Source organism: Cajanus cajan, chromosome 5, assembly GCF_000230855.2.
Source record: "Cajanus cajan strain Asha chromosome 5, NIPB_CcT2T_4, whole genome shotgun sequence".
Classification (NCBI taxonomy): Eukaryota; Viridiplantae; Streptophyta; class Magnoliopsida; order Fabales; family Fabaceae; genus Cajanus; species Cajanus cajan.
Window position 1 is genome coordinate 29,321,014 of NC_138521.1, and position 18,421 is coordinate 29,339,434.

The following is an 18,421-nucleotide window of genomic DNA, read 5'->3' on the forward strand; positions in this document are numbered from 1 at the left end:
AAAAGTAATAACCTAACTAATGTGCGGTATTATAAGTAGGAGGGGAAGCATTTAAGAAAATACATTTTAGGTTAAAATAAAATGTGAGAAAAGTGATAAAAAAAACCTTTGGTTTCTTAAGGTGATTGCAACTACTTTCAAAGCCTTCTTTTTATCCCTTATTACCGATTAAAAATCTGATATTATGTTTTTTCAAAAAAAAAAAAAAGACTTTGATAATTTTGTTGCTGAACATTTATTGGATGATTAAAATTAATCAATAAATAATCAGAAGATACATATAATGTTTTAAATTTGTGTTTTTGAAATAAAATAGAATCATTTGAAATAATAAAAGTATTGTTTTGAAAAAATAATAATAATAATATAAGATTGTTTATTGGATAAAATTAAATAAATTAATTTTTTTATTCTATTATTAATTATTTCTATACATTCTATTTTCAAACACAATCTAATATAAGTGTCTTATCAATCAATTAATTAATTTATCTTTTTTTAGCGATTTATCTTTTAATTTTATATTTTTTAATTCATTCATTTTTTTTTCATTTATTTATATAAGTTGATTTGTGTAAGACTATAATTTTTTTGTGAATTGTTATTAATTGTTGATTTTTATTAATATAATATTGTGATTAATTGTTTAATAGTGGTAAGACTCTAAGAATTAAGGAATTTTTATGAATTTTAGTTGTTTTGGAATTATTTTTAGCAGAGGATAGAGAATTTGATATTCAAGGTTTTTGAAGGTTGAGAATTTGAGATGTGGTGGAGGTGATTTCATGCGATGTTTTCTTGGATAGTTTTTCCTTCTTTGCAGTTGAGACTCAAGGTTTTGAAGGTTGAGAATTTGAGATGTGGTGGAGGTGGTTGCATGCGATATTTTCTTGGATAGTTTTTCCTTCTTCCTCCCTTGTATTTCTAGTTGATTCGGAGGTAAGGGAAGTTATAACTTGATTTTGGTGAATTGTTGAGTTGCATATACTTGATTTTCATTGAAATAGTGGTTGTGATGATGATTATAAAGTGGAAATCTTATGTTGGGTTGTAGTTGTTCTTGAACATGTTGAAGGGAATTTGGTGAATCTTGGCTTAGATAAATTGCATGTTGATTTTAATGTTGAATTTGAGTTTTTTTTGAAGTGTATATGTATGTGTTATTAAGTAGATTGGGAAAAAAAATACAATTTTGTCAAGTGAAAAATTCATCATCGCAACTTCATGGAGTTGAGAGTGATGCAAGTTAGAGGCCGAGATTGGTAGTGTCAGGCGAGAGTTAGAGGAGAGTTCTCTCACTTAATGACATCAAGTCCCAATTAAGTGGTGATGGGGTGATCAAGATAGAAGCTCTCTCTACCTAAACCCTAAACCTTAAACAACGTCGGACACTAGTGTTATGATGTTTGGCGTAAGTTAGGCAGAGACTCTCTACCTAAATGAGATTGGGAGTGGGTTTAGCAATGCCAGGCGTGGATAGTTTGGCGCCCAGCTTGGGTGAGTCACAGGCTCTCTACCTCAGTGATGTCGAACATAGGGAGAATGACATCAAACATGAGTTTCTAAATGAAAACTTGTTGTTTTGTTAACTAAGTGTTGAACATATGTTAGTAAATTGGATTGCTTACATGATTTAAGTTATTGTATGATTCTAGTTTTTTATACATTGGTCTAGGATGATGTATGTGGATATTTAAATTTTTAGAAAACTATAAGTTGATTGAGATTGGAGTTGTATGATGAGTTGTACCGAGAATAGTTTTGTTGTGAATGCTTAAAACATGTTGTTGAGCTATGTTGATTGACCCAGTTGTTGAAAACCCTTTCTTGAGAAGTTGACTTTTGAAGTGGAGTGTTGAGTCTCCTCTGAGATCTTAGTTGATGTCATATGAGGACTAGGTTGAGTTATATGTGTATAAAGTAACTAATATATAGATTCGTATCGGGGCAAGGTCAAACCATATTTGTACAAAGTGACCAAGATGAGTATGGTACAAGGTCGGGGCCAATATCCCTAACTAAGTACCAAAAGAAGAGCAGTATTTGGTAGGTAGTTGACGAGCTAATTTCATAATATGCTTAGTTATTCATACTAAGGCCATGATATGCTCACATTCATGTTGTCCTAATCTTGATAGAAATATTGAGCTTTCCTAGTCTAAGTGGAAAAATCTGAGAAAACATCTTATGTTGTAGATTTTTATCCAAATCTGTCGATCTAACAAGCCTAAAAAAATCACATTGTTAAATTGGTTCAATAGGGTTAAGCCACTTAGACTACTCACATGTGTTGTAAGAGATCTTTTAGTAGAGATGCATGGTAACACATTGTGTTGTTTTGTATTTAACATTGTGTAGTTAATATATGTTGACATGCTAAAATGTTGGGAAGTTGTTGTGTTGTGAAATAGTTTGTTGTAGACTATTAAGTTGATTACATATGTTGTGTTGAGGAATGGTAGTATTCATATGCTAAGTTGAGGTGTTGTTGTGTTAATAGTTTAGTTGTATCTTATCTCTATACTCGCTATGTTGTTTATGTAAGTTTATCCTTGCATATTTTATGTAGTTGGACTTTGATGACTATACTTATTATAGGCGTAAGACACGAATAGGGTGGAGGAAGACCATATTTTGGGACCCATGCTAGAGGATGGTTGTGTGGATTTGGCTACTCTTATGTAGATGTCCTCTCGACTATAGCTGTTGTTTGACCGACAATTAGGATTTTTATGCTTTTAGTTGGATTCATTGTAGTTGTGTATATTTTTTTTTTTGAAAAAGATAGATATGCTAGTGCATCACTATGTAGTCCAGAGATCCTAACTAGGTTAGCACCTCGGACCACACCATTCTTCTGCAGCATATCAAAAAGAACTAAAATATAAAAGAATGTAAAAGTACAAGTGGGGCGACCAAACCAAAACCCACGGTAAAATGAAAGTAAAGAAAAGGAAAAACAAATGTGTCATAGGCCGAAGCCAAAGTAACAAAAATACAATGTAACCTAGCAATGCCAATCGGTTGGCATGATCCAAAGAAATCACTTTGGATCCATTACTACTCCAAATCAAAACAAAAATATATACATTCTAAGAGGAGTTAGAGGCTTTGTCAGCCATTTTGGCAGCCTTTGCTGCAGACCTCAGCAAATAGGCATTAATTTGGGCATCACTAAATTCAGCAGTAGACTTGAGGCACCTGCCCTGAGGAGTGCTGTCCACCTCTGATTCAGCTGATTCAGTTGAGTGAACTACTGCACCAGCATTGTTGATCACAATTGCAGTAGCTGGTGATTTATGTACAGTTGCTGCATTATCCAGAATTGATGCCAAAGTCCAACTCTTTTGGTCCAGCAAGTCACCTTCCACAGCTATTGTAGCCTGAGCTTTTTTGACCCTTGCATTCCTTGGTTTAGCTAGTCTCCCTTTTTTGTGACTAGCTTTGTCATCTTCAATTGTAATCTTTGAAGTCACATTTACTGCCTTAGCAGCTGAATCAGCATCTGGTTGAGCGGCAGAAGCTGGTGTAGCAGTTGAAGCTAATGCCTTAGCAGCTGGTGCAACATTCTTCGTGGATAACTCTAAGGCTAAAACAGTTGCTGCATCATCTGCCTTGTTAATTGTGGCAGCACCGCCTGATTGAGATGGGCCAGCACCTGCTTTGGTGCCATCATTACCATGTACAGCAGCTGCTGCATTCGTCTCCAAACCTGCAGCTGCTGCATCACCTACTTGATTAGCATGATCATTAGACACACTCCCGGTTGCACCAGAACCATCAGCCATTGCAGAATTATCTACAACGTGTGCTGCTGCATTCGTCATGGTTGCATTTGGATCCAAACCTGCAGCTGCTGCATCACCTACTTGATCATGATCAGCAGACCCGCTCCCGGTTGCACCAGCCGTTGCAGAATTATCTTCTGCTACGTATGCGCCAGCCATTACAGCTGATTTACGTGGGTCCTTCTTTGAATTTTGGTTGTCTTGGTTACGTGCTTCAAATCCTGCATGTGGGCATGCAACTTCCTCATGTCTTATGCAATGACATTTAGTACAGAATAATGGTAGCCTATCAAATTCAAATGATACGTAAAACGCATAACCTTCCCTTTCAACCATCAGCTGCGTAGGAATCGTTTTTGAGAGGTCTACTTCAATCAAAACTCTCGCAAAATGGCCATAGGTCCGGTTCAACGTAGCCTTGTCTAAGGAGATTGGAGTTCCCACAGTTGAGGCAACAGCAAGAAGAATTCTTGGACTCCAATATTCTTGTGGAAGATCTAGTATACGTAGCCACACCTGAGCAAACGTGTTCCTGTAGGTTCTTGGTTGAAATCTAGCTTCCAAAGAGATAGCCTTAGCAGCCCCGGGTCTAGACTCCATGGACCAGCTGCAAGAACCATGCCAAGGTCATGATCATTCTTGAATTCAAGCTCAAAGAATCCCCTCCCTAGGGAGATGATAGACCAGCCAGCAAGATGACTCCACAACTTAGATAGTTTAGCTATTATCTCCACGGTCTTGAGTGGTTTTTGGCCTTTAGCCAAGAGGACACGCCCATGCAAATGTTTAGAGCATCTTGCAAGCCCCTCTTGGTAAGCATCTTCCGGGATCTTGATTGCAAGGGACTCTCCAGCAAGGTTTAGGAAGTGAGGTGAGGCATGGATTCACCGAAGAGGACACCACCTTTGCAAAGGAAGACTTTGAGAGGTTATTTTGGCTTGATGGCTGACCAAGGCATGGCCACGGACAACAAACCATATCTACCATGCCTAAGCATGGATGAGAAGGAAAATTCTTACTTTCTTGGAGAGGTTTAGCAAGTGAATTTTGTACAAGTAGTTGTAGTTATGTATATACATATAGGATCTATGTATGTTATAAATTCATTGAGGCGCATTTATGTTTTCAATTAGTTAATTTCATATATATATATATATATATATATATATAAATATATTTAAATTACTAAAAATTATTTGATATTTTATTTCATTAACTCAAATTAATATAAACAATGAATTTTTTGATACTGTTAGAGTAGACGGATCCTTTTATTCTAGGAGTAAGTCTACCTAGACTTATTCCATCTAATAACTCATGTTCTACATCAAATTTTAATAATCCAACCGTCGAATTTACAGTTTTTAATATATAAATCAAGTTTGCAAATTTAAAAAAAATAAAAATCATTTGATACTTTTTTTTTCATTAATTCAAATCAATGTATAAAATACTTGTATGATTATCCGTCAATTTGAATTAATAAAATAAAATATCAAATGGTTTTCAAATTTTAAAAAAACTTACAAATTTGATCTATGCATTAAAAACTTTAAATTTAACGATGAGATCGTTGACATTTGATGTAAAACATCAGTTATTGAAAGGAGTAAATCTAAATAAACTTATTCTTAGAGTAAACAAATCCTTTCTTTTATATATATATATATATATATATATATATAAACTATTTACATAATAATTTTAATTTTATGTTTTTTAGTACTTTAGTTGTTGAATTATAAATTACCAAATCGTTAAATTTATAACATTTATTTAAGAGCAATACATCGTAAAAAATCTTAATATTACAACTATTACAATTCTTTAGAATATATTACAGAGACCCTTCTCCGTAGATAGAATAGTTAATCATTTTTGAGTTGGAGTTAATTGATGAGAAATCTTAATATTACAACTATTACAATTCTTTAGAATATATTATAGAGACCCTTCTCCGTAGATAGAATAGTTAATCATTTTTGAGTCGGAGTTAATTGATGAGGCTAAATCTTTTTACGACTAGTCTTTTATAACTATAACCACTAAACTAAATTAGTGGTTTATCTTAATTTAGTATATAATTTCACATTAACAGTGTACATATTATAATTGTAACGACTCGCCTGACCGTCACACTGCAGAATAACACTATACAAAAGTAGAATATGCATACAAAAAGAATATATACATATATCCAACCTGAGGCTCAACAAGTCAAAGTATGTCTAATACTAACAAAATGCTACACCGAGGTAGCCTACACAAAATCAGCTCCAGCCATCACCTGTGGCATTGCTACTACTCTCCAGCCTATCCCTGCTCTGCTCCCATACACAGTATGATCATCGCAGTCCAAACCACATGGAAACATGCAAGGGTAAGCTAGTAAAAATAATCAACATATAGATATAGACAACTTACAACTTTAAAATAGAACAATAATTTCAACAATTCAACATTCAACACATAACAACACCCAACTGAATCACAGCTTCACAACATAACAACATATATACAACTCATATCAACATCAATTCAACTCATCAACAACTTTTGCATCGTCATGCAATTCAACTTGGAAATCTCCTACAACATGGGTGAGCAGTCTAAGTGGTTAGGTCCTACCGAACCGACAGCACATAACCTTTTTGGGTTTTCTAGGTAAACAACAAATTTGGATATCTATCCACAACTTCACGATTTTTCAGACTTTGCCACTTAAACAAGGAAGTATAGAACTATGTCAGGATAGAACAACTAGGTTTAGGCCTACCACGGCATTAGCTAGCTCAACTAAGCCATCTATGGGATGAGCCTACCGACTATCCTCCAAATACTACAACCCTCCGATACTCAGTTAGGAACTAAGTTCCAGACTTCTTACTTTACTCAAATTGGCCGCTTGTAATTGGTATAGCTTGACCTGGCCCCTATACCGTGGTCGCTTTGTACATGTGTGCCTCGACCTTACCCATACACGGGACCAACTAAGTCGTAGAGGAGAACAACACAACGTCCACTCCAAGGACAACTTCCCAAGGAGGGTTTTCAACAAATTGGGCTCTTAGAGCACCACAACTATCTCAATCCGCACAATGGGATGAGCAACTTCGAAAATATCTCCTCTAGTCCTAGTGATCAACAACTTATCATCATAACTGAATCAACTTTCAACTTAACAACATAGCTCAGCTCAACAACTTAACCAACACACAACTTTTCAACTCATCTTTTCAATTAACTTTCAACTTTACAACGTAGTCAACTCGACAGTTAACAACACACTTCAACAGCGTTTAACAACATGTTTTAGCAACAAAACAACTTATCCAAATTATACATACAATATTTCTTCACAATTATACAACTACAATTCAACACACAACTACATCTTCTCATCATATCACAATATTCAACATTTTCTTAGTCATATAATCAATCACATCACGCCCGACGCAAGTAAACTCGCGCCTGACCTGAACGCAACCCGAGAGCTCTAAAGATCTCCCACGCCCGGCATAGCATATCACACCGGGCGAGTTGGTAGGCACAGACTTCCAAGATTCTCCCAAGCCTGGCGTGCTAAACTTGCGCTCGGCACAAATTAGGCAGAGACCTCACCAGGGTCTCACGCTCGACGCGCTCATTCTGCGCCCGATGCCACCCTAGGCAAAGACCCTCAAGGATTCTCTACACCTGGTGCTCTTAGATCGCGCCCGACGCCATATCAGTAACTCAAAATTTTTGGCCACTATCTGATATCACGCCTGGCATGGTTCTCCCCACGCCCAGTGTGATTCATATAGAGACTTTTATTCCTAATCTCACATGGCGCAACCAACCTCCCATCTAGCATGATTGGACAATGGAGTTCCCTGATGAACGCACGCCCGACGCCAAGAACTACGCCTGGCGCGAATTCAAATAGCAACCTTCACAACTTCAAAAATTTCAACCAAAAACCTGAAAATTAGCCAACTCAAACACATGCAATTCATGAAATGAAATACATTTACATCATACAACTCAAAAACAAGCTTTATTTCAACATGCAACCATCAAACACATAAAAATCACCATTTTTCCCAATTTTCTCGAAACCCCGAAAATGAGAAATTCTTCAAATCAATTAATGATTCTCAACATTCTTACTTCAAATGAGTTCTTAAACTCCCATACAACAAATAAGTTTACAATCTAACTTCCCTTACCTTAGAGAAGTAGAATTCGAGCTTCGGGGAGAGGAAGAAGAAGAAGGAGAAGGTCCGCGCTTTTGACTAGAAATCCTCACCTCTACTCTTAACCTTCAGCAACAAAAGCACCACAAGGAAGTTTAGAAATTTGGAACAAGGAAAAGGAAGTGAGGAGAAAATGAGAGTGTTGAGGGGAAGGAGGAAGAAGAAGAGCTTGCGAGTCTTAAAACCTCTCTAACAACAAGATATTTCATCCTCGAAAATAGACTTGCTTGGGAATAAGGAAGGATACTGCTCTCTACACTACTGCTCAACTTCCCAAGTAGCCTCACCATTAGTTGCATTCCAAAGAACCTTCACTAAGCCAATAGACTTGCCCCTCAACTCCTTCAACTTGTACTCAAACACAACTACAGGCGACTTCTCATATGTCAAGTTCTCCTTTACCTGAACTTCATCCAACTCAACTACATGACTTGGGTCATGGACATACTTCCTCAATTGGGAAACATGAAACACATTGTGTAGGTTGGAAAGAAACGGTTGCAAAGCCAACTGATATGTGGCCGACCTACAAGATGGGTGATTTGATAAGGACCAACAAACCTAGGTGTTAATTTCTTAGCCCTAAACGCCCTTCCTACACCAGAGGTTGGGGTCACCTTTAGAAACACATGTTCCCCTTCAGCAAACTCTAAAGGCTTTCACCTTTTATCAGCATATGATTTCTGCCTACTCTGAGTAGTCTTCATTCTCTCCTGAATCAACTTTACTTTCTTAGTAGTCTGTAAGACTAACTCCGGCCCCACAACCACTATTTCACCATCTTGATACCAACACAGAGGAGTCTTACACCTCCTACCATACAGGGCTTCAAATGGTGCCATCCCAATACTAACATGAAAGCTATTGTTGTAAGTGAACTCCACCAATGGTAGGACTTCCTCCCAACTCCCCAAGTGGTCTAACACACAAGCCCTCAACAAATCCTCCAAGGACTGGATTGTCTTCTTTGATTGACCATCCGTCTGTGGATGATAAGCAGAACTCAACCTTAACTTCATGCCTAAGGGTCGATGTAGACTCTGCCAAAATTTGGAAGTGAACCTCGAATCTCTGTCTGAAATAATACTAGAAGGCACCTCGTGCAACCGTACTATTTCCCTCACATACAACTGCGTCAACTTCTCCAAGGACCATTTGATATTGACAAGCAAGAAATGCGCGCACTTGGTCAATCTATCAACAATAACCCAAATAGCATCACTATTCCTAGCTGACCTAGGCAACCCCACTATGAAATCCATAGTGATACTATTCCACGTCCACTCTGGAATCTCCATCATCTGTAACAAACCACCTAGTTTCTAGTACTCTACTTTTGCCTTCTGACAGGTCAGACAGGCCGCCACATATTCAACAATGTCTCTCTTCATACTAGACCACCAGAAAGTATTCTTGAGGTCTTGGTACATCTCAGTCATACCAGGATGTATACTAAGTCTACTCTTGTGGCCTTCCTTCAAAACAGCTTTCTTCAACTCAAAATCACGAGGTAGGCAAATTCTGCCCTTAAACCTCAAAATTCCATCTCCACCCAACTCAAAACCATCTGCCTTCTCGATACCCAACAACCCAAAAATTTTCACCAACTCAGGATCTTGCAACTATTTCAACCTAACTTGCTTCAAGAACTAACTAGTTATGGCAGTCATTCCACAACTAGATCTTGAGCTAACTCCACACAGAGATTCAAATCCCTGAATTCCTCCACCAGCTCTAACTCTTTTACCATCAAACCAGACATGTGGATGGATTTCCTACTAAGAGCATTCGCCACTACATTGGCCTTCCATGGGTGATACATCAACTGAAAGTCACAATCCTTCAGAAATTCCATCCACCGTCTCTGCCTCATGTTCAGCTCCTTTTGATCAAACAAGTACTTCAAACTCTTGTGGTCACTGAAGACGCTGAACCTAGCACCATAAAGATAGTGCCTCCATATTTTCAAGGCAAAAACAATTACTACCAACTCCAAGTCATGAATAGGATAATTCCTCTCATGGTTCTTCAGTTGCCTTGAAGCATATGCCACCACTCTCCTGTTCTGCATCAACACACACCCCAATCCCTGGTGAGAAGTATCACAATACACTTCAAAAGGCTCACCGGAATCAGGCAACACCAACACAAGAGAAGTAGTCAACCTCTTCTTTAATTCTTCAAAACTCTGCTCATATGCATCTGTCCAGATGAAAGGCTGATCCTTTCTAGTCAACTGGGTTAGAGGCATTACTATTTTGGAGAATCCCTCACTGAACCTCCTATAGTAAGCTACTAAACCCACAAAGCTCTGAATGTCCGTGACAGTTCTTGGATGCTCCCACTGCAACGCTGACTCCACCTTAGCCGGATCAACTGCAATTCCCTCTACTGAAATAACATGGCCCAAGAACTTCACCTCTTCCAACCAAAACTCACACTTTGACAACTTGGCGTACAATTGTTTCTTTTTCAAGATTTCCAACACCAACCTCAAGTGCTCCCCATGTTCCTCCGGGGTTCTTGAATAAATAAGGATGTCATCAATGAACACCACCACAAATTTATCCAAGAAAGGTCGGAAGATTCTGTTCATGTAATCCATGAACACTACCGGGGCATTAGTCACCCCAAACGGCATCACAACATACTCATAGTGACCATAACTAGTCCTGAAAGTAGTCTTAGGTATGTCACCCTCCTTCACCCTGATCTGGTGATATCCTGACCATAAGTCAATCTTCGAAAATACCGATACTCCCTTCAATTGATCCATCAAGTCATCTATCCAGGAAAGTGGATATTTGTTCTTAATGGTCAATTTGTTCAACTGTCAAAAATTAACACACAGTCGACTACCTCCATCCTTCTTCTTCATCAATAACACAAGAGCACCCCATAGAGATACACTCGGCTTCACCAACTACTTCTCTAACAACTCTTCCAACTGTCTCTTCAATTCAACCAACTCTACTGGGGCCATCCTATAGGGAGCAACCGACACTGGCCCTGCACCAGGAACCAAACCAATGCTAAACTCAATCTCCCTAGTAGGAGATAACCCAGGTACTTCATCCGGAAACACCTCCAAAAATTCCCTAATGACTTCTATGTCAGCAATAACCTTCTTGGTATCCACACTCATCACAACAAGCAGAATACAACACTTTGCTCCATTTCTCAACAACGTTTCAGCTTATTTGGCTGAAATTAACAACTCATCCTCCACCTAAGGAAAAACCAACTCCCCATTGGCACAATCTATAAGGATGTGATTGGCAGAAAACCAATTCATCCCTAAGATTATGTCAATATCCACTAAAGGCAAACAGATCAAGTTCACCCCATATTTCCTATCACCCATCTCTAAAGGATAACCAACACATATCTCAAAAGCAACAATAGAAGCAGAAGCGGGCGTAGACACAAGCAGTCTCAACCCCAAACCACGTACAGGCAAACCCAACTTTTCAGCACATGCATAGGAAATAAAAGAGTGGGAGGCTCCTGAATCAAACAAAATCATCACATCCTTACCAGTAGCTTTACCCTTCCCCTTCACTAGATCAGATGAAGTGGAAGCGTCGACTCCGGTCAAGGTGAACACCCCCCCAGTTGTAGTAGGTCTAACACCCCTTGGAGCACTCCTAGTCTGTCTGGCACCGGCAGGACAACTAGTCGACACGTGACCCATCTGGCCACCTAAAGCACCTGCTCTCGGTGTGAGGGCAATCCCAAATCAAGTGGGGTCCACCGCACCTATAATATTTGAGAGTGGCAGCTCCACTCTGACTTCCATCTCTAACTATGTCAGTAGGTTTCCTTGTGATAGGACCCCCTTGCTGTGAATGGGGCCTATCATAAGGCTTCCTTTGACCTCCACCTCTCTTGGACCTAGTTGGTCTCTCAACAGTCTTTTCCACCCGGTTTCCACCTTCCAACCGCTCAACAACTTTCGCCTTCTCAACTAAGGCCGGAAACTCAGTGATGGCCATAGGCACCACCACCCTCTTCAACTCCTGCTTCAAACCTTCAGCAAACTTTCTTGATGGAACTACTTGGAGAAGATTGATGTTTCTTAAAGTTGAACCATGCTAAGTCCCTTCTTCTCTTGAGGTTCTTCACGTTAATGGATGATTTGGATGAGTTCAAGCTTCAAAAGCTTAAAGATGCTTCCCAAGGTGGTTCGGTTTCTCTTGAATGAGAGAAACTTGAGGAACCAAGCACAAAGGAGAAGTTCCTTTGTGAAGCTTCTAGGAGAAAGAGATTCTCCACGAAATTGGACTCTTGAAATGAGAGAGAATTTCTGAATTCTAAGTCTCATTAATGTCAAAAGTGATTACAAGAGTAGAAATTACAAATATATAGAGGTAGGTAGCTTAAGGAGCAAGCTAACCTTAACCATGGTTCACTAGGAACCATGGTAAGGTTAGTTGACCTTCTAGGTGAGTTTAGAAACTTGTGGAGAAAGCTTCTCACTTAGCTTGCTTGGGAAGCAAGCTAAGGAGAAGCTTGTAGCACAAGCTTCTCATCTCCTTGAAGGTTAGAGAAGTAATTCGGTCAAAGAAAGGAGACTAGGCAAGGTGGGCGAATTTGGTCTCTTTTGGCTCCTTGAATTAATTTCAAAAATTTTTTGATTTGGTTTTGTTAGGTTCATCCAATGATGATGAAACCTAGCTAAATCAAATCTATGAAAAATTAGGAGCAAAATGAGTCCAATATGTAAAATTTTTCCTAGCCCAATTCTGGCCCAATTACTAGTCACACCCTCAAGCATTGCTAAATGCCACCCCTCTTTTCCTACTAAAAAAATAGAAAATGAATGTATCAACAAAGGAGGTTAAATGGAGTCAAACTCTCCAAGTAACCGACCCTAGAATCAATATACAATGACTAATAAAAGAAACTAAAGTGCCTCACAAATACAAAGGCAAAAATAAGCCTATACAAGAGAACTATGTACAAGATATTTACAACTAGAACTATGCCTTCTCTTCATGATAAAGTGGTCCAAATTGAAGAGTACCTTGGGCTTGGAAAGCCCACTGATCTTCAAGGTGTCCACTAGTCTTTAAGGTGGCCATAGCTCTAGAGATTGGGCCCTTGGCCCATGGTCCAGCATCCCATTCCTCTTGGTTCCTTCAATATATCACCTCTTGGATTCCTTGGCCTTGGCCATAGTCTATCATTTCTGCACTTCCAGGCTTTAGAGATAGCCTACGAATAAAAATGAGCCAAGTGCTCAAATCTCATCGCATAATCAGACACTATCAAACTTCCCTGGTGCAACCTCATAAACTCTGCCTCCTTGGCATGTCTCACACTCTCTGGGAAATACTTCTTGAGAAACACCCTCTTAAAGCACTCCCAATCAACAACCACTCCTCTGGTAACTAACATTTGATGAGTGCCCCTCCACCAATACTCAACTTCCCCAACCAGCATATAAATGGCAAAATCCAACCTCCTTTCTTAAGAACATCCCAGCACCGTAAATATTTTCTCCATCTCACAGATCCAGTGGTCATTCACCTCTGGGTCTGCATCACCTTTGAATTGTGGAGGATGGCACTTGCAGAACTCAGCCAAATCCTGACTCTCCTGTGACCCAAATGGTATTGTTGCACCAACTGTAGCTCTCTCAGCATCCATCCTTGCAAAGTAGGCATTCTGCTATTGCATAGCCATAGCCATCATCTACATGGCATGGGCTATCTACTCATTTGCTCTAGGCATCTTCTACAAAAGTAACAACTCATTCAACACACTACATCTAAACCACTCAACATAAATCAACACAACATCCAGCACAACATAGATTTCAATCACAATAAAAGCCTAAAGGGACCACCCCCACAGAGTTCCCACTAGACTCGAACTACTCTGATACCATAAAAGTGTAACGACCCGCCTGGGCGTCACACTGCAGAACAACACTACACAAAAGTAGAATATGCATACAAAAAGAATATATACATATATCTAGCCTGAGGCTCAACAAGTCAAAGTATGTCTAATACTAACAAAATGCTACACTGAGGTAGCCTACATAAAATCAGCTCCAGCCACCACCTGTGGCACTACTACTACTCTCCAGCCTATCTCTGCTCTGCTCCCATACACAGTATGATCATCGCAGTCCAAACCACATGGAAACATGCAAGGGTAAGCTAGTGAAAATAATCAACATATAGATATAGACAACTTACAACTTTAACAACAGAACAACAATTTCAACAATTCAAAGTTCAACACATAACAACACCCAACTAAATCACAGCTTCACAACACAACAACATATATACAACTCATATCAACATCAATTCAACTCATCAACAACTTTTGCATCGTCACGTAGTTCAACTCAGAGATCTCCTACAACATGGGTAAGTAGTTTAAGTGGCTAGGTTCTACCGAACCGACAACACAGAACCTTTTTGGGCTTGCTAGGTAAACATCAAATTTGGATATCAATCCACAACTTCACTATTTCTCAGACTTTACCACTTAAACAAGGAAGTATAGCACTATGTCAGGATAGAACAGCTGGGTTTAGGCCTACCACAACATTAGCTTGCTCAAATAAGCCATCTATGGGATGAGCCTACCGACTATCCTCCAAATACTACAACCCTCCGATACTTGGTTAGGAACTAAGTTTTCGACTTTGTACTTTACTCAAATTGGCCGCTTGTAATCGGTATAATCAAACACATCACACCTGGCCCAAGTAAACTCGCGCCCGACCTGAACCCAACCCGAGAGCTCTAAAGCTCTCCCACGCCCGGCGAGTTGGTAGGTAGAGACTTCCAAGAGTCTCCCAAGCCTGGCGTGCCAAACTCGTGCTCAGCGCAAATCAGGTAGAGACCTCACCAGGGTCTCACGCTCGACGCGCTCATTCTACGCCCGATGCTACCCCAGGTAGAGACCCCCAATGAGTCTCTACGCCTGGCGCACTCAAATCGTGCCCAACACCATATCAGTAACTCAAAATTTTTGGCCACTATCTGATATCACACCCGGCATGGTTCTCCCCACGCCCAGCGTGATTCATCCAGAGACTTCCATTCCTAATCTCGCTCGGTGCAACCAACCTCGCGCCCAGCATAATTGGACAATGGAGTTCCCTGATGAACACACACCCAACGCCAAGAACTATGCCCGATGCGAATTCAAACAGCAACCCTCACAACTTCAAAAATTTCAACCAAAAACCTGAAAATCAGCCAACTCAAGCACATGCAATCCATGAAATGAAATACATTTACATCATACGACTCAAAAACAAGCTTTATTTCAACATGCAACCATCAAACGCATCAAAATCAGCATTTTTTCTAATTTTCCCGAAACCCCGAAAATGAGAAATTCTTCAAATCAATCAATGATTCTTGACATTCTTACTTCAAATGAGTTCTTAAACTCCCATACAACAAATAAGTTTACAATCTAACTTTCCTTATCTTAGAGAAGTAGAATCCGAGCTTCGGGGAGAGAAAGAAGAAGAAGGAGAAGGTCCACACTTCTGACTAGAATTCCTCACCTCTACTCTTAACCTTCAACAACAAAAGCACCACAAGGAAGTTCAGAAATTTGAAACAAGGAAAAGAAAGTGAGGAGAAAATGAGAGTGTTGAGGGGAAGGAGGAAGAAGAAAAGTTTGCGGGTCTTTCAATAATTAAGGTAAAATAATTAATATTAAAAACATGTTATAATTTGTTAATATTTTTTTTATATAAAAATTTAATATCTCTAATTAAAAATAAGATTAATTTTTCAAGATACTATAATACATTTAAGATGATTTCTTTTAGTATATAATTTTTTTTTATATAAGCGAATGTTATAATTTTTTTTATTCATTAAAAATAATGTTATTTAATGATTATCCAAATGGATAATATGGCTTTTAAGAGAAAGTTGTGACAGTCACAAGGTCATATCTATAACTTCTAAAATAAATTTGTAATTATCATTTACTACTTATTATTTTATATACCAATAATTATTTACAAAATAAGAATGAATAAATAAAAGTTGTAACTCTAAGTAAAACTTTAACTATTATTTTAAAAAAAAATACTAAAGACGTAATAGGATGTATGACTTCGTTTGTGATTTTTTTTAATTGTATTTATTAAAACCATTATTTTATATATACTTTCAATTATTATTAATATTTTAATTTGTACAATGTATAAATTAAATATTTATTACATATAACTAAAATTTATAATAAATTATATATATAAATAAATATTATGTTTAAATATGTAATTATATTTAAAATGTGTATAAATAGATATTTTTAAATTTTAAATTATATTTTAATTTTATAATAAATAATTTATATTATAGTAAATATTATTTCTTTTATTAATAACTTATAATAAAATTATTAAAATTTAATTTATAAATGATTATAATAAATAAAATTAAATTAGATAAAAAAATTTAAAAAAATCTCCAAAATATCTTTCGTGAAAGAAAAAATCCTAAAAATACTCATGTACAAAATAGATATTTATGTTTAATATATAAAATAAATTAAAATTATCTATAATATCATTAATTAATTAATATTTTATTATAATCATGAAGTTCGAAAACTTGCCCCTTAACAATTATATTATTACTATGGAAGAGAAATTTATAACTAAAATCATGATATTTTTCTCGGTTCCAATAAAAATAATTAAAAATTTTATATTGCATGTAACTTTTTAAAAAAATATTTTTTATATCCATATTACAATTTCAATAAAAATTTATAAGAAATTCATACATTCTCTTGCATATGTATGTTAATCTGAAATTTATTAGACCAATTAATTATAAATAAGTTTTTATAGTATTTTTGGGATATATTTTTATTAAATTCAATAAATTATGTTTATGATTTGATGTCAACGGCTAATAAAAATGATTTTATTACAACATAAAAAATATTTACGCTCTTGGTGTATGTCCTATTGATGGAATCATGTCTAGGAGGGTAAGTGGTGACATCTTGAAAGAACCAAGAGGAATGGGTTAGACATGAAGGTTTGGGTCAGTCAAGATCTAGTGGGCCTGATGGGCTTGGAAGGCCCAAGTTGAGCTTCACATGGGCCATATCTTGAGATGTCCATTTTCTTATATTTTGTATATATTATATTAGTATAGATTTCATATCTTTTGGTCTTGTATTTTGGACCACAGAGTAGCATTATTGGGTCATGGGCTTATTGGGCCTAGTTTTGGGCTTCATGGGCCTTTGGGCTTTTGGTACCCAATATTGGGCTCATTTTCATTCTTGTAATTTTTCCTTTCTATTGTATTTGATTGGTCATTGTATTTAGGCCATTAGAATAGGAATTTAAGAGGAACAAGTATTAGGCATGAATCATAGAGTTGTAATTACATTTAAGGATAATTTGAGTTTCATTTGAGTCACATGTTTTGTGCCAAAGGTGGCTGCACATGTGAACACTTAAATAAACCCTAAATTACCTCTAAATGCAATTAAGATTCTAGAAAGGAAGGTTGCACATGGGATGGGCAAGTGGACGTCCAAATTTGAATTCAAATTTGGTGCCACTTATAGCACATGGAGTTGGCACCCATTTTCCTTGGATCCGTGGCCTTAAATACTCATTCCTTTCATTCTCGTAATCACTTTGATCATTCTATGAGATTTCTGAAAATTATTCAGCACTCTCTCCCTTCAAAGTCACCCTTGGCCGAACAAGTTCTTAGAGTATTCTTCTAGGAATTAGGTCAAACACTTGTGAGCAATCCTTTGCTCCCTTGGCTCAAGTGATTCCGGTTCCATTGTTCTTCTTCTTTCTCTCATATCCGTGGCTGGAATTTCATTCTAGCATCCTCAAGGAAGTGATCGGAGTTGTGCAACTCAAGAAGTAGAGAACATCCATCCTTTCCACTTGGAGTTGCCATCATTTTTGGTATCAAGAGCTTAGGTTCTTCACTTGAGGTTATGTGCTTCACTTTCACCAATTGAAATTGTTTTTTTGTGTTCTTGATTGTCTCATTTTTTGTTCTTACCGATTGGATCTAAATTTTCTACTCAAATTTGATAGATCCAAGTGAGTGATTGTATTTGTGTTCATTCCACAATCACTAGAAGTCTAGGATTCTACTTGTGCAGTTTTCTTTTTGATTGAGTCTTAATCTTGTTTTGATTCGGTCATTCTTTTGAGTCTTGCATGTGTTTTTCATTTTTGAATCCTATAATTGTCTAGAGTCATGTTTAGTCATTTTATTATCATTAATTCAAGATGTGCTTAGTCTAGTCTTTTGTTTGATTCATTTTCTACTTTAAAATTGCTTTGGCCGAGAGCTTCATAGTTGTGCTTTGCTTATGTGCTTTTCTCTTTGCAATTTTGAGTTCATA

The 18,421-nt window shown here is 37.4% G+C and overlaps 2 protein-coding genes across 2 annotated transcripts; both read right to left on the bottom strand.

Annotated features, from left to right (window-relative positions):
* Positions 1 to 7,711: 7,711 nt before the first annotated feature.
* LOC145957947 (uncharacterized) lies at positions 7,712 to 8,871 on the bottom strand. The gene is made up of 4 exons (XM_083074383.1): positions 8,693 to 8,871; positions 8,292 to 8,555; positions 8,003 to 8,095; positions 7,712 to 7,754 (listed from the first exon to the last, which is right to left on the bottom strand). Exons 1-4 carry the CDS (start codon positions 8,869 to 8,871, stop codon positions 7,712 to 7,714), a joined length of 579 nt encoding a protein of 192 aa, XP_082930509.1.
* A 2,081-nt stretch (positions 8,872 to 10,952) lies between these two features.
* LOC109817269 (uncharacterized) lies at positions 10,953 to 13,681 on the bottom strand. The gene is made up of 4 exons (XM_083074384.1): positions 13,510 to 13,681; positions 11,741 to 12,083; positions 11,271 to 11,685; positions 10,953 to 11,153 (listed from the first exon to the last, which is right to left on the bottom strand). The coding sequence occupies exons 1-4, from the start codon at positions 13,679 to 13,681 to the stop codon at positions 10,953 to 10,955; spliced, it is 1,131 nt and encodes a 376-aa protein (XP_082930510.1).
* Positions 13,682 to 18,421: the final 4,740 nt, after the last annotated feature.

What these genes read in the sequence shown, in the direction of transcription:
- LOC145957947 (XM_083074383.1), bottom strand. Translation starts at nt 8,871, where the DNA reads ATGGCACCATTTGAAGCCCTGTATGGTAGGAGGTGTAAGACTCCTCTG. An exon ending in GCTACTTGGGAAGTTGAGCA is followed by an intron (nt 8,096 to 8,291) that starts GTAGTGTAGAGA and finishes TTGTTGCTGAAG; the next exon opens with GTTAAGAGTAGAGGTGAGGA. An exon ending in TCGAATTCTACTTCTCTAAG is followed by an intron (nt 7,755 to 8,002) that starts GTAAGGGAAGTT and finishes GCTAATTTTCAG; the next exon opens with GTTTTTGGTTGAAATTTTTG.
- LOC109817269 (XM_083074384.1), bottom strand. Translation starts at nt 13,681, where the DNA reads ATGGATGCTGAGAGAGCTACAGTTGGTGCAACAATACCATTTGGGTCA. An exon ending in TGCCCTCACACCGAGAGCAG is followed by an intron (nt 11,686 to 11,740) that starts GTGCTTTAGGTG and finishes TGCCGGTGCCAG; the next exon opens with ACAGACTAGGAGTGCTCCAA. An exon ending in ATTGTGCCAATGGGGAGTTG is followed by an intron (nt 11,154 to 11,270) that starts GTTTTTCCTTAG and finishes GATACCAAGAAG; the next exon opens with GTTATTGCTGACATAGAAGT.